The sequence below is a fragment of the Vidua macroura genome, chromosome 1 (assembly GCF_024509145.1).
Source record: "Vidua macroura isolate BioBank_ID:100142 chromosome 1, ASM2450914v1, whole genome shotgun sequence".
NCBI lineage: Eukaryota > Metazoa > Chordata > Aves > Passeriformes > Viduidae > Vidua > Vidua macroura.
The window spans coordinates 61,597,677-61,614,166 of record NC_071571.1 but is presented as its reverse complement, the minus strand read 5'-3'; the positions used below and the strand labels follow the sequence as shown (position 1 = coordinate 61,614,166).

The window sequence follows — 16,490 nt, the reverse complement described above, 5'->3', positions numbered from 1 at the left end:
CCAATAAGAACCTTGATACTGTCTGGGATGTAGCCCTGGAGCTTGGAAAAGCCTCCACCCAGTGGGTCAGTTTGTCTACTATGACTAGTAAAAAATTGTATCTCCCGACCTTAGGTAGATCAGTGAAATCTACCTGGATTCTTTCAAAAGGTCGGTAAGCTGCTGGGTGACTCCCCAGTGTTAGTTTCCGGGAGTTTGCCCTATTTATTTTTTTTGGTAGATTATGCATCCCTGTACCTCTTGCTTAGCCAGTTCATATATCCCTTTACAGCCAAAGAATCTCAGGAATTGCTCGGCTAGTGCTTGGGCCCCCCAGTGTCTTTGTTGGTGCAATCTCCTTAGAATCTTCCTAGTGTATTCTCTTGATAATAATTCCCTCCCATCTGGCAACTTCCACTTACCTCCTTCGAGACGCCCCCCAATCTTCTGATAATCTTCTATCTCCTTTTAGGAGGGTTGGGGGGGCAGTTCCTGGGTTTCCTCCCTTTCAACCTCCAGAATACTTACCTTTAACAAAGCTGCACTTTTTGCCTCTTTGTCGGCCAAGTTGTTCCCCCAAATTTGGAAGTGCATCCCGGCTTGGTATCCTTTTACATGGACTACAGCAACTGCCTTTGGCCCTCTGATAGCTTTTAATATTTGTTTAATTATTTCTTTATGAATTAGCCCCTTTCTCCAGGTATTTAGCAGTCCCCTTTCTTCCCAAATTTTCCCAAAGGTATGTACTACCCCAAATGTGTATTTGGAATCAGTGAAAATTGTCCCCCTTTTCCTTTCAAGTCCCAGCAATGCCCTGTATACCGCATATAGCTTACAGGCTTGAGCCGACCATCCTGCATTCAGGGGTCCGGACTCTATCACTTTTCCCGTTTGCCCATCAATGACCACATATCCCAACTTTCTTTTGCCTTCTATTACCCTTGCAGAACCGTCCACAAACCATTTTTCCCTTTCCTCGAGCTCTTCTTCCTCTAAATCCGGTCTTATTTTGGTTTGTAGCTCCACCATCTCAACACAATCATGAGACAGGTCTCCTGGAGCATCCCCAAATAGGAATTGGGCCGGGTTTTGTGCCAGGGTGGTTTTTAGCTCCAAGTCGTGGGAATGAATTAAAATGGCTTCGTATTTCAGAAGCCTAGTGTCTGTCAGCCACTTGTCAGCTTTTTGCTGTAAAATGGTTCTTACATTGTGGGGGGAGTAGATGGTCAATGAAGCCCCAAATGTTACCTTTTTGGCTTCTTCTACCAATATTGCCATGGCCACAATTGCTTGTAAGCAAGTGGGCCACCCCCTGCTGACAGGATCCAGGAGCTTGGATAAGTATCCAACCAGTTTCTTGGGCCCTGCCCAGTCCTGAGCTAGAACTCCATGGGCAGTATGATTGCTAACATCTACAAAAAGCTGAAAGGGTCTTTTTATATCAGAGAGACTCAATACAGGGGCTGCCATAAGGGTCTCCTTTAATTCCCTGAAGCCTTCTTCATCTTGTTCGGTCCATTTGAGCCTATCCGTGGTAAGTTTGTCATAGAGAAACCTTACCTTTTCACTGTATCCTTCAATCCATTGCCTACAATAACCCAAAAGTCCCAGCAACTGCCTGAAATCCCTTTTGTTTTCGGGGGAGGCAGTGCAATTATTCCGGCCACCCGGTCTGGATCTAATTTCTTTTTCCCTTTTGTTAACCAGTGCCCTAAGTATTTCACTTCGGGCTCCATGAATTGTAATTTGGACTTTGATACCTTCAACCCCCGTTTTCCCAGGACATTCAATAAAGCTATAGTTCCCATTCGTACCTCCTCTTCATTAGAACCAGCTACCAGTAAATCATCTACATATTGTAGCAGTTTGGTCCCAGGAATTGGCACAAATTCACTAAGCAGTCTTTCAAGGGCTTGACCAAAAAGATTAGGTGAATCCACAAACCCTTGAGGGAGGGAAGTCCACCTCAATTGCTGTTTTCTTTGTGTGTCTGGGTCCTCCCATTGGAAGGCAAAGAAATCCCGGCTCCCCTCGGCTAGGGGGTAAGTCCAGAAGGCGTCTTTCAAGTCAATCACACTATACCATATATCTTCCGGGGAGATATTATTCAATAAAGTATACGGATTAGAGACCATGGGAAATAAGGTTTTTGTTCTTAGATTTACTGCTCTTAAATCTTGTACCAATCGGTAACTACCATCCGGTTTCTGAACTGCCAGGATAGGTGTATCTTGACATGCAAGGTTCTAATGTGCCTCTCTTTATTAAATCCTCAATTATCGGTTTCAATCCCTTTCTTCCCTCTAAAGGGATGGGATATTGTTTGATCCTTATGGGATCTTCTGGTCTCTCAATTTTGATGTGGATTGGTTCCATGTTTAATTTTCCAGCTTCCCCCGGAGTGTGCCAAACCCTGGGATCAATCTTTTCCTCATCCTCGGTGGTCAGCTTATATAAACTTACCATGAGTTTTGAGTCCTTTGTAATTATGCTTATTCCTAGCATTACAATCAGGTCTCTTCCCAGTAAATTGTATTCTGTTTCTTCTACTAATAAGATGTCCCCCACACAGATTTTATTCTCAGATTCTATTTCTACATCCCTCAAGACAGGGACTTGAAAGGGTTCCCCTTTTGCCCCAATTACGGTCATAGAATCCTTACCTTTTGTGCACCCGGGAGGTAGTTGCCGGACTGTGGTTCTTTCTGCTCCTGAATCAACCAAAAAAATCAACTCCTGCTTTTGGGGTCCAACCTTTAATTTTATCAAGGGCTCTCCAGATGTTCGCGACCCCAAATTATAGAGCCCCTGACACCTCTAATCCTCCTGAAAAATCATTTCATCTTTCATCCTTTTCTTACAGTCCCTCTTGAAGTGTCCTCTTTTCTTACAGTAAAAGCATTCAGGGGCACTAACCTGTTTGTCCTTCCTTTGTGTAGGTCCTGGCTTTCCCTGGGGCTTTCGAGCCTGTGCCGGCTTTCCCATTGTTTGGACTTGCTCTTGTTTGTTTGCTTCCCTGACTGCTGCTACCAACACCTTGGCTTGTAACTTTTGTTTCTCCTCATCCCTCCTCATATATACCTTTTGCGCTTCTTTTAACAATTCTTGTAGGCTTTTCTCTTGCCAATTATCTATCTTCTCCAATTTTCTGTGAATGTCCTCCCATGATTTTGCAACGAATTGCGTTTTTAAAAGGATTCCCCCTACAGGGGATTCAGGATCAGTACCTGAGTACATTTGAAGGCTTTTCCTGAGCCTTTCCAACCATTCTGTGGGAGTTTCGTCCTTCCCTTGACACTCCCCTAGTGCTTTACTAATATTTTGTCCTTTGGGGACCGCTCCCCGGATACCTTGTATTACCATGTTTCTTATCCCGATCATTTTGGCCGGATCCTCCTCTGCCTGAGCGTTCCATGATGGTCTTTGTTCTGGCCACTTCTCCACCCCGCTCCCTCCCTGGGGGTTTCTGAATTCCCAGTCCTTGATGGCAGCCTGCCTTATCATATCTCATTCCTCTGCATTAAACAAGGATCTTAATATGGCTGAGATATCATCATATGAGTATATACTATTTCCCAAGAATTCATCCAACCTCTCCGCCACCCCCAACGGGTCATCCAGTAGTTTCCCCATCTCCTTTTTAAAAGCCCTTACATCCCCCATATTGATGGGAACGTTTACAAATCCAATGACTCCAGGGTCGGTTGGGACTTCCCTTAAACGGTATAGATTAGGTCTGTCCCTTTCATCATCACTATCCTCCATATTTTCTCTCCTTGCTTTACGCCGAGTTCTACTGGCAGGAGGAGATGAGTTTTCCCCAGTGTGAAGCAGCTGTGTATGTGTGTCCCTGTGTTGTGTGGGGAGGGGGTGTTGAGAAGGTCCCAGTGTGTCTGCGGCCAGTATTTGGGCATTAGGTGGCGATGCAGACTGAGCTGTTGGAGGTGCTGCTGGTGGGGCGGCCGGGACCTGTGCTTGTGATGGAGGAACTTGGTATGGGGGTGGTAGGTTTTCCAGAGGTTCCCAAGTTTTACCTGAACTTACCTTGCTGCCGGAGGTCTTAATAGGGAACAGCCGTGCGCTAGCATATTCCCATAGCCTGGCATACCCCAGCTCCTCATCATCCCACTCCCCTTCTTCGTATAAGTGTTCAGATAGTGCTTGGCAAAACTTACTTTCAAAGGTACCAAAAATGGGCCAGTATAGGAATTTTCCAATTTCCCTGTTTCCCCATACCTCTTCACAGTAGTATATCATTTTTTCTTTGGACTTCCTCTGCCTCAAGGAGCAGTCTTCCCAGTGTTCTAATATCCAGCCCAAGGGACTTTCCCTCAGAATTTCAGGCAACCCGTCCTTTTTCCCTCCTCCCGATTTATTTTTCCCTGATTTTAAGTTCTTACCTTTTCCGGATTTAGAACTCTTCTCTTGAGTTCTCCCCTGGACTTTACTGTTCCTTTGTCCCATGTTTAAAGCTTTTCCTTACTGTGTTTCTGAGTCAGTGTCCACAAGCTGTTCCATGAAGTCAGTTATTCGCGTGCTAAATGTATACTCCAGTCTTGTTCCAGACCGAGTCTTAACTCCAGTCCTGTCCCGGACCGAGTCTTACCAAATGTTTAAACCGGTCTGTCCCCGACCAAGCCTTGCCAACCTAGTAGCCGCACGGTGAACCGCTCTGTGGGTTTTCAGTTGGAAGAAGGGTGAGCTCTCTTTTACCTGTTTCCCTGGACTCCCCGAGTCCAGAAGTCGGTGAGGTTTACCAATTTCTCGAACCCACAAGAAGGTACCTTCTCTCCCCTGACCTGTCCGTGAGTGGATCCCCGTAACTCCCCGAGTTTCAGGTCGTATGCGTGTTGTGAGAGTACCTGAGTTCTTTTGCTTCCCCCGTAGCTGACCACTTCCCTTGCGGGATAGTGAAACTGTGGTTTATTGGGGTCCGCTCTCGCCCTGTGACGAGGTCACGTCTCACACACACACCCACTCACGCCTCACTCAACCACACGATACTTACGGCTCCTTTTCCCGCGTGGATTCTTCGTGCACGTTAGGCTCCGAATTCCGAGAGCTCTGGGCCCACCTTTTTTTTTTTCCTTACCGTGGCGTTTGCGGCTTTTCGTAATCCAGTTGGTTCCATGGGATTCCTCCTTCCCATCCGGCCGCTGAACTCAGCGAGGCACCGCCCGGATTGAGGATAGGGTACCCCCTGGATACCCCAAACCGGATCACGTCGGGGTCACCAAGATTGTTATAAATGAAAAATGATCCAGCCAAATTAAAAAAATTAAAAAGAATTTATTTTAGCAATAGAGATCTAACAAGGAAAAGGACAGTGCCGAGCCCGGGATCGGCGCTGGGTGCAAGACACAGAGGTCAGCCTCAGCAGAGGTTTCACTCTATGCTCCCACACCACCATCCTGGTACAAGCGATTTTTATAGGGAAAATTTTGCCTGAAGCCAGGATTTCGGCATTCAGTCCTTTGTTTCATTCAAAGTCCCATAAGTTGATGAGATTTCCTTCTCGGCGACAAGGCAGAACAATTCGAAGTTCCGTGTCATTGAAACTCTTGATGAAATTTACAGGAACACGGTATTCACATGTATCGGCCGGGGGGGATGTTCCTGATGTCCATCTCGGGTTGTTCACGCGATGATCAGCGCCTGGGTGTCTTCATATTGCCTCAGATAAGGCCCATCTCCTGGCGAGACACATCCTTTTGCTTGTAAATCGGGTTTCAACACACACCTGGTTTTGCCTGAGAAGGGGGGCTTCTAATGCCAAAGGGAACATTCTAACAACTATTTAATATTATATATATCATGCAAAAAAATGGCATGAATTATACCTGTTACATATAACACTAGCAAAACCAATTATTGTAAAGGTTAAATTTAAGAGTGGATGTATTATGCCTAGTACATAAAACAACTTATGTAATGATGATTTGGCAGAAAAAAGTATATAAAGTGGATGGATTTTGTTTACTAAGGGGAACACATCTGGAGGAGTAATCTTGTGTATTCCCAGTGCCAAAAAATAGGAAGCGTCTGCTTACTCACATCAAATTGCTGTTGGGTAAGTTTCTTTTGTCCTGTTTGGTGACACCTTTGTTTTCAAAACTCAGTCGGGTGTTTAGATTTGTGCCTTCCTCTTGGAGCAGCTACGCTGCAGGGATCATTTCGTTAATCACTTCCTTTTTTACTTCCCCGCTGAGCATTAATGCGTACTCTAAGTACATTCTGATAACGTGTTCGACTGCAGGATTTGGATGCAGGCTTTGCCTCCAGGCTGATATACACACTTCAGCAGGACTAGCCAAAGGACCCGTACTACCTGCATTGCACTTTTGCACGTGAAAGCTGCAGTTTCAAAAGAATATACAACAGTGGAGGCTGGTATGCTGCTAAGGAAACTTCTACATCTCAACCACTCAAGTTGTCTCTATCTTAGATACAGAAGTAGGGCAAGGAAATTTAATTCCAAGACATTTGCTGGGGACAAAATTGTACTTCACTTGGAAAAAAAAAACAAACAAACAAAAAAAAAAAAAAAAAAAAAAAAAGAAAAATAAGAAAAAACACAAAAAAACCCCACCTATTTTAGAAGATCATCAGGAAGTGGCCGAATGCGGCAGGGAAAATCCCGGCCACGGTAAGGTGTGCCCACTGCTGGAGCTGGGATTTTAAGAACACATGTCTTTGGGAGAAGTTATCCATTTAATTGGATTTTCAATTCGGACCTACCTCATTACAGGAGCTCAGGTGAGCTTTATGGGGTTCTTGGGGTTTTTTTTCTCCATTCTCACAAATCATCATGTACAAAAATCCAGTTAATTTTTGGGATTGAACACACGCTGAATGAGGTGGTGAGAAGGACCATGGCTCTGTGCATATATAAAAAAATGGCTATGAACTTCCAGGCCGCCACTGAATTATCTCAGAGCATTTACAAATAGAGAAGCGAGTCGGCAGGACCCGCGACGCCACAGCCGACGAAGCCCCAGCCCGCCCCCTTAGCGCTGCCGCTGCGGCCGCGCTCCTCCCAAGCCGCGCCGGGGCTCCCGTCACCCCGCCGGGCTCCTCCTCCCTCGTCACTGCCCGGGCTCCTCCTTCGCCGCCGCTCACGCGCCGGGAGCGGTGCCAGGCCGAGGGGCCGATCGGGGTCGATGCTGCGCGGGGCCGCGCTGCTTCACCGCATCCTGGGCGGTGGCAGCTGCTGCTGCTGCGCGGCCCGCGGCTGGGCGGGCGCGGCGGGCGGCGGCTTCCGCCCGCGGGCCGCCCCGGGGCTGCCGCCGGGCCGCGCTTGGGACCGGCCCGCGGCCGTGGCGGCGGTGCCGCCGGGCGCCCGAGGGCTGCGCTGGGCCGGTGAGCGGCGCGGCTGCGCTGCGTCGTGTCGGGCCCTGGGACACCCGGGCGGGGAAGCTGCGTTGGGAGCGGGCGGGCCGGGCGGGTCGGGATCGTGTTCGGGTTCGGGTTCGTCGGGGCCTTGTCGTGACCAGCGTTTCCTGGCATGTGCGCCGGAGCCTGGGAGCGGGGCACCGCGCAGCTCAAGGGCGGTATGCTGGAAGTAGAGCTGTGTTTTTTCCCTGCAGGTAAATTTTACCAACATGCCCCCACTGAGACCTCCCAAGCCACCCTAGCCAGCGTGTCTCCTGTTTTTGCAGTGGTAAGTACCTGCAGGCATTTCCACCAGCGAGGGCAACCGGTGCAAGATTATGATGCTTTTCCCCTGTTTGTTTGGTTCCCATTTGGTTGTTTCTTAATCTTAAGGCATCATAAAAACAGATGATTTTTTGTCTGGGAGGACATCCCTAAGTTCTAAATTGTTGCTTTGAGGACCAGTTAGAGTACATAGTGTTGACGAAAATGCTTTTCTAAGGCCCAGCATCTCCTGGAAGTTCTCTGGTTCTAATTGTGAAGGCAAGTCAACTCTTGGAAGTGCTGCAGTCAGAAATTTCTTCTTAAGTTTATCAAAGTTTGCTAATACCTTTTAGAATATTAGTCCTGTGTCTTGATAGCTGCAATTCTAAGCAAACATAGAATTTGGTGAAAAACAAGCTTGCTCTATACTGTCTTTTTAAAGAAGACTGAAGGCTGTTTGCAAGCTGCTTGGTTTGCACATTATGCTTTTCTTTTAAATATATATATTGTGAAACATCACATTATTAGTTCCAGTGAATGAAGATGTGGTCTCCTTTTTGATAACAAAAAGCAGTCATTCTGCTTTTCAACGAAGTGCCACATAAACTCCGCTGCAGGAATGGATACTTAGGTAGGCTTAATTCACTGAAAGTCAGTTTAAAAGTCACTAATGCTGGATTAAGCTACACTGTTTATGAGGAAAAAGAATAAACTTCATTATTAATCCAGACATGGCAGTCTTTCCAAGAAAATAATTTTACTAGGAAATACAAGCATTAAGTGAATAATATGAATAACAGATGCTAAGACAAGAAGTGTTAAGGTGCAGGCTACAAGCTAAATAGCATGTCTTTGCAATACTTGATGTGGGCACAAAGCCTAACCATACAATCTGTGGTACTCTTTAAAGTTTTATTTGTAAATTTTTCAGAGTGTTACAGAGCAAATAGCTGAATTTTCAATCCCATATGTAAGATGCCTTGCTGGTCTCCTCTCCATGAGATCCAGTGATAGGATGCATGGAAATAGCTCAAAGCTGTGCCAGGGGAGGTTTAGACTGGACATTAGGAAGCAATTCTTTACAAAGAGGGTGGTCAGACTCTGGAACAGGCTTCCTGGAGAGGTGGACAATATCCCAAGCCTGTCAGCATTTGAGGCATTTGGACAGCATCCTTAATATGAAGCTTTAACTTCTGGTTAGCCCTGAACTGGTCAAGCACCTGGACTCTGATCATTGTATGTCTCTTCCAACAGAAATAATCTGTTCTAAGTCTGATCCTCTGTAAATCACCTTAACAAGGTTTGTGCAGAAACATGGTCATGCAGATGACACTGGTCACAAACACAGTGAAATGTGGCCATTTCATGCAATTATTTTGCTTAATTGTGAATAGAGAGCATAAAAGTTGATTTCTCTTGATAATGTGTTTTCCATTTGGCTTCTAGGGAAGTACAAATAATTTTAGAAATTGATTTCTTGTTTTATAGTGGTTCTGTGAATTTTTTTTTTTTTCCCATTCCTCCAGATGAAGTTTGACAAAGAGGGAAATACTACCTATTTTGGTAAGTTCTTATTGTAGTTTTGTTTGGGTTTGTTTGAGCTTTTTCCTTGTCCAGTACAGAAAAGCCCAATTGAAATCTACTTGGTTAAAAAACTTATGTTTTGGATACTTCACTGTGTTTATGTTTGAGATGTTGTGGCATTTCTTCTATTTTACTGCTTCCATTGGGCCTTCATAGCATCTCTATTGTTACAGGTTTTGTACATTAAGTAATATTTTGAAAATAATATATTACCATCTCTCACAGGAAGGTAATTTTTGCTTTGCCTTTTTTATTTCTGACCACCATGCTACTTTTCCTGCCTTGTCTGTCCATGTAGGATTACATGTGCTTTCTCAAAGGAGTCACTTGTTTCTGATGTGAAATTAATTGTCGTGGTCAACTTTTTCACTTATACCTAGAATTTTTCTATTCAAGATACAGTCTTTTAAATTTTGTAGAAAATAACTTAGATTGAGGAGTCAATAGGAGGAAAACCTTTAAGAATAGTTGGGTTGTTTTGTTGTGGGACTTGGTAACACACTAGGATGTAATTTCGGAACATACCTGCTTGTCCTCTAAATGTCTTCATCTAAAAATATTTTCATTTTAGAAAAGAAGAAAACAGAATTGTACCAGGAGTTGGGTCTTCAAGCTCGAGATCTAAGATTCCAACATGTGATGAGCATTGCAACCAGGAACAACAGGATCATCATGAGAATGGAGGTAATGGTTTCCCCATAGCTGAGTAAACCCTGTCTCATCCTTGCACTTTGATTTTCTTGCACAGCAAGAAAACAGCAGCTTTCTGTGACATGTAGTCCAGCAGTAAATGTTTCTTTAGAGCTCTGCCTAGCAATCAGAGTGTGAGTTCACCAGCTGTACAGATTAGTGACCATTTTCCTTGTTGAGCAGGAATTTTTCTTTGAGAAATACTAACATTGTCACAGAAGTAAAGACTGGTGCGGAGCCTCTTCTCAATCCCTGGCACAGTGCTGTGTCTGAGCCTCTTTGCAGTTAGCATGAAATTTTGTTATTTTTCCTTCCTGTAATGACATTTGAAGATTGGTTTTATCAAAGCCCAAGTCATCAAATGTGCTACAGCGTTACGAGAAATCTTCAGCAAGTTTTTTTTCAGACTCCTTACATGTACTGTCTTTTTCAGTTCTTGAAGGCTGTCATAACACCAGAGTTTCTTCTGATACTAGATTATCGTAATTTAAGTCTGGAACACTGGCTTCTCAATGAACTAGCATCTCAGCTGGCTGGGGAAGGTCAACTAGTCACATATTCCCTGCCCTTTGAATTCCGAGCCATAGAAGCAATTCTGCAGTACTGGGTGAGTTCTCTTTTTTTTTTTTTTTTTTTTTTTTTTTTTTTTTTAATGCTTAGGAAGTTCTTGCTACACAGAAAGGGCAGTATGACTTTAGTCTTGCACTAACATTTACATGTACATAATTTTAAATGTATTCTGCACTTCTTTCTCTTTTTTTTTTTGACCCCTTAGTTCTTATGGTTTTGTGTTTATGTGTTTGCATCCCCTTTCCAATAAAGTGCTGTTTGGATATGATGGCTTCACTACCATTTAGATAATTAAAAAACAAGTCAGAATTCCTTTTTAGAGACCTGTTGTAGCTGGAATGAAAATCACACAAAAGTGCTGAGGTTTTGGCCTCTTGAGCAGGAGTCAGATGAGATTTCCTGCTATCATTAGAAATCTGTGCGTGCTAATTCTAATATAACATTTATAGACAATAGTGGTTTAGCTTTATCAGCCTTATTGGTGTGGTTGTCACTGGGTTCCATGTTGCATCTTTTTATTAAATACTGTATTGTGCACTGGCTTTGTGTTTATGGGGTGTCCATATAGGAAGTATTTCCCAGGCACTGGAAAGCAGGTTGTATTAAATACCTATTACTGTGAATTCTGTGTTGAGAGACAGGAGTCAGTTGCCCAAATCATTCTAAATGAAATATTTTAATTCTTATGAAGGATCATCTTGTTATCTAGATCAGCAAACTGCAGGGAAGACTTAACACTTTGCAGCCTCAGATCCTTGAGACACTGGAAGCCCTAGTGGATCCCAAACTTTTATCTGTGGATAGGAGTAAACTACACATTCTTCTGCAAAATGGCAAGAGGTAACTAAGAATAAGCTGTGAAGACACTAGAATATGACCATAGAAAATTGCATGCATTAAATTTTTAGAAAAATAGTATCTGACATTAATTTCATATATTACCTTAATGCTGGGTTGTGCATCTTATTTGGAAATGTAAAAGTCAGTATATGAATTACCTAGTGATACAGGGCAAAAAGGAAAGAAATTCTGAATAGTCAGAAATACTGTTCATGCTTCTTAAATAGCATATGACAAAACAAAATATTACCTAAGAGAATCAAACAGTGTGAAAATGTTCCCCTTAATGTAAACCTTTGTAAATCTATGTACATCTGTGCTTTGAGGTTACTATACAGTGCTACCTTCACGTATTGGTCTCTCATATGACAGTGCAAACATGCGCTTGCTACGTTTTCAGAGAGTGCTTATTTTGTTTTGCTTACAGATACATCCAGAAACACATCTGGATGCCTTTTAGTGTGTGTCTGTACCTCACTGGTCCCCAGACAGATCACTGCCACAGCTAAGTGTGTGGCTTGTAGAGCATGTGTTGAAGGAGCTCTTACAGCCCTGCAAGGAAGTCTTTCCTGGCCACTCCGTCTGGCGAGGGTGCTGGCTGGCAAACTCATGCAGAGGTTACCTTTGGGCACTGGTGCCACTGGGGATTACTTGACCTTTTGCCTGTTCTTCTTTCAGTTTGTCAGAACTGGAAACAGATGTTAAAGTTTTCAAAGAAACGATTCTGGAGATCTTAGATGAAGAAGAAGTAATAGAAGAACTCTGTCTGTCTAAATGGACTGATCCACAAGTATTGTATGTATAGTTTGAAACCACATACATTTTTTAAACATTTTTATTTAGTGTATTTTGTTTGAGGAGAACTTGAACACTAAACAGAATGTTTACTGCTAAAAACCAGAAAGAAAAATTCTTTCTAATTTTTTTTAACCCTAATGCTTGCAACTTCAGAAACCATTGTAGTTGCCATTTTGGAGAGGAACTCCATTGTTACACAGTTACAAATAGTTCTTGACATTACAGGCCAGCTCATCTAGTATGTAATGGGATGGGAACAGGATGACAGAAAAAGCAAATGTTATTTTTCAATATAAATCAACACATTACGGGAGCATTTTCTTCAGTTTCACCAAAGTACAGCAGGTTTTAAAGCTTGTTTTAAATAGGTCAGACTCCACACTTCCTTTCCTAGAAGTGTTCTGAACAGCTTGCTCCTAGCTTTTTGCTCATCAGCAGAGCCTGAAGGTAAGAGGCCTTGGAGCAATCTTGGACAGCTGAAGAACAGCATTCCAGGAGATGTATGTGCAGAAACAATCCTATTGCACTTTGGGATTCTGGTGAAGGACAGCACACAGCAACAGAAAAATCACTTTAATTAAAAAAAAAAATTAATAAAAAAAGAAGAATCACTTTAATAAAAACAGAAAGATAATGTATACAATTTCCAAATATGTTTTGGGCAGAATTGTATTTAAATCTTGGGCATAGAGATGTGTTTTATATATAAGCAGATAACAGAAGTTACATTCTAGGGTACTTTCTGGAGTTGCTGAATGATACTTTTGCCTAACTGCATTGCATGTATGTATTAATCCTGTTCACACAGTGTGTGGGTTTGAAGTCTTGCCCTGCAGAGCTTAATCTAAATGTGCAGCAGAAACTCAGTGTTCCAGAAGTGGGACATGGTTTGCATTTCTAAGGCATCTTCTGGAGCAGTATCAGAGGTAGCTCTAAATTCTAGCTGCTTCTGAGTCAGCAACTGGTCTTTTTCCTGGTTTTGCTCACAGCCTTCCTTTAGACTTAATACAGTCTGCTGGCAAAGCCTTTGTTGCCTCACGGTATACCATGTGTAGGGGATCTAGGAAAGATCCCAATGGCACCTTATGCTCATGTCAAGAGAAACCCACAGGCATCCCTTCTTTCAGACACCATTGCCCAAGGGGAGGAGAGGTAGTAGGAGGTTGTGTGAAGAGCTGCAGGATGCAGTCTGTGCACAAGGCACACCGGGAAACACAAGCCATGACAACACATTTGGAGGCACATTGGCCATGTTGAACAGCTCCAGGATTGATACAAGTGATAGGTGGTATTTGATGAACTTGGGAAGCCTGAAAGGATATGGAGGAGCCCAGTTTGGCAGATAGGTGCTATCAGACATCTTTTGCAGCAGAATGTTGAGCTTAGCTCAGAGAGGTGAGGCAGACCTTTAACTTTGTGTGAAGGAATGTCAGAATGTGGAAGAGTCATGAGACAGATGGAGACTAGTTAATGAAAGCGCATCCAATGGCAGTTACTTTCATGTCTTTATGGCTGTCTTTATTTTGTATATCCCTAGAGGAGCTGCTGTAAATAAGATGCTCATCAAGTATGACCCTGAGCTGCATTTGTAATACTGCAGATAGTGCTCTTAAGACTTTCAAGTCTGCAACTCCTCTCATCTCCATGCAGTGTAAACCTAAAGGTCTGGAGGGCTTTCAGGACGTTGGCTAACTCAAGTTTCTGCCAGAAAGAAAGAAACTAGGTGCTCGGTTAAAGATGCTCAGGGAGCTTACATGAGTTGATTTGTAAGACATACCACTTAGTTTCATGGAAAACCATTTCAGAGATGTTCCTTTAGCAGTCAGTAATACCAGAAGGAGATTCATTAAAAACTCCAGTCTCTCTAGAAAAATGAGATTATATCAAAAAAAAAAAAAAAAAAAGAACAATCTGCCTGGCTTTGCTGATAAGTTTCCAAGCTCTTGTGGACCTCGGGTGCCTCAGTTTCATCTACACAATGCCAGAAACATGTATTTAAGAGGAAGGCTGTTGTTCTAGCAGTAGCACTCTGAAGTAAGATGAAAGTCTTTCAGACTTCACTTAAGAGAGGAGCATCTTTCATTAAGATGGTCACTCTTTGGCTGCTTTGGGATTGAAGAATGTTTTGCAGCAATTGCTGTGTATTTCTCAAATGCTTTACTAGTAAACCATTTTAATATTACCTAAACCATCAACATCACTGTGTAATTGTTTGTGTGTTGACTTTTGGTTGTTTTATTGTTGGGAGTTTTTGACTGCACTGTTACCAGCTCTCACCACTTGAGGGCACCAAAAAGTTAATCTGTCAAAATAGTTAGCATTCTATAATAACTTAATAATATATAACATTTTTATAACTTTTTAACTTTGTAATATCCAAAAAAATTAAAATTTGTGGTGGTGTTCATACTTTGAGCACATCAAATGTTAACTTTGCTACTTAAAATAATTGACTGCCTCTGCTGAGGTGCTGATAAATATAAAAGTATTTATTTTATTTTATGCTGTTGGAACTGATGGAAGTTCCTCACCAAAAGGTTGGATTTTGTGCTGTAGTGTCTATCAGCATTGTAGTTCATTCTAGCACAACTCTTATGTGCCTTAACACATTAGTAATACACTTCTATTATATATATATATATATATATATATATACATAAATGTATATATAACCAGGAAAATATAAATTGTTGCTCACAGTGAGGAGAGTACATCTGGGATTGACCATGCAGAGGAAATGGAGCTGCTGTTGGAGAATTATTACAGACAAGCAGAAGATCTTTTAAATGAAGCTCGTGAACTCAGAGTACTAATTGACGACTCAGAAAGCATCATCTTTATCAACCTGGACAGGTTAGCTACCATCTGTTAGATTACCAAGATCTGGGATTTAGACTTGCTTGGCCTAGACTTTCTCAAATACTACTACAAGGAAAGTTGGAGAATTCTGTCTTAGTGAGGGTTGAATGGATTTGTAATCACAGCAGCTGTATTACACTTTTCTAGTAATGAACTGGATAAAGCAAAGCAAGAAGATAGCCTAATTAGTGTGTGTAATTAGCATGTACCTCTGTAGCTAGGCACCAGTCTTCCCTAGCAGTGAAACCCAGGTTTTCTTAGACCCTTCAGGGGAGCTATCCAATACAGGAAATGTCTGCAAATTGAGAGGCATATTAAAATTCTGTTCAGAAAAGATTACTAGCCAGAGTCTGGCTAGGCTACTCAGGTTTCCAGTTCAAGTTAAATTATTACTCTGTAGAGTGATACAAAAATTAATAACTTGGGAGCAAGTTTTCTCTTTCTCTCTGTATGCTACATTTTTCTCTTTTAGTCAGATTTCTTACTGAAAAAGAGCTGTAGCTTGCATTTGCAAGAACATGGCACTCTGAGGTCAGTGTTTAGTATTCTTTCTCCTCTACACTGAGGTGTTATCTGTAGAAGCACTTTGTGGATGCTGTATCAGGAAACCACAAAAATCTTTTTGTGAAAGACTTGAATATGGAATACACCCAAAAGGACTGAAGTTTGTAGTCTGCAGCATTTAGCAACTCCATTTTTTGGTAAAATGTATTAATTTGCAAGGTAACAAAATTTTTTGTCCATTATGAATAAAGACCTAGAAATTGCAGCCAGATGGTGGTGAGAGGTTACAAATTTCAGTAGAAATTTACTGTTACTCTGTATCTACACCTCTAGAAGTGAGCAATAGTGGGAAGCCTGATGATGGTTAAGCAGAACCTGCTGCCTTTAGAGGTGTCCAGATGTAGCAATGTCAAAACAATAGTTTCTTTATACTTTTGTTTCATGATCTTTGCAACTGAGTTATGTAATTTCAACATGACTTCCTCTCTTTCACTATTTGTTTTTAGTGCATTTTGTATGGAATTTAAGAATTTAGGCAGCAAATAAATTTTTGGGTTCCCCTTACAGATGTTTCTCCCTTCTTTAGCCACCGTAATGTGATGATGAGGCTGAATTTGCAGCTGACCATGGGGACTTTCTCTGTCTCTCTCTTTGGACTCATAGGAGTTGCATTTGGTATGAACTTGGAGTCATCCCTTGAAGAGGTAAGGAACAAGTCATGTGTTTATCATAAAATGTGGCCCCTGCTCTTACAGTGTATTTCATATTTGGTACAACTTCATTCTTTCCATGGACAGTGCTCCAGTGATTCTTGCGTTGATACAGTCAATTAGTAAGCAAATTACTGCATGTATTGTATTGCAGCCCTTTTTCTGTGTCATGTCCATGGAAAAGGAATGGGAAGGCAAATTTTTAGTTGTATAAGTAGTTGATTATAAAGTAGTATTAAAGTTTCTTTAATGATCATTTATTCTGACAAGAGCAGCTTTTTCTTCCAGATACAAGGGTATCTGTCAAGCAGCCAGGATATT

At 42.3% G+C, this 16,490-nt stretch overlaps 1 protein-coding gene across 1 annotated transcript in view; it reads left to right on the top strand.

Annotated features, from left to right (window-relative positions):
- The first annotated feature begins 6,666 nt into the window (after positions 1–6,666).
- The window catches only part of MRS2 (magnesium transporter MRS2), a 13,843-nt gene continuing 4,019 nt past the window's right edge, over positions 6,667–16,490 (top strand). Inside the window, exons 1-10 of the mRNA XM_053974378.1 lie at positions 6,667–6,735; positions 6,930–7,338; positions 7,566–7,639; positions 9,141–9,177; positions 9,770–9,882; positions 10,322–10,495; positions 11,168–11,298; positions 11,977–12,093; positions 14,797–14,949; positions 16,046–16,163. Of these exons, the coding sequence (XP_053830353.1) occupies positions 6,667–6,735; positions 6,930–7,338; positions 7,566–7,639; positions 9,141–9,177; positions 9,770–9,882; positions 10,322–10,495; positions 11,168–11,298; positions 11,977–12,093; positions 14,797–14,949; positions 16,046–16,163 (1,395 nt within the window). The remainder of the gene's footprint in view (positions 6,736–6,929; positions 7,339–7,565; positions 7,640–9,140; positions 9,178–9,769; positions 9,883–10,321; positions 10,496–11,167; positions 11,299–11,976; positions 12,094–14,796; positions 14,950–16,045; positions 16,164–16,490) is intronic.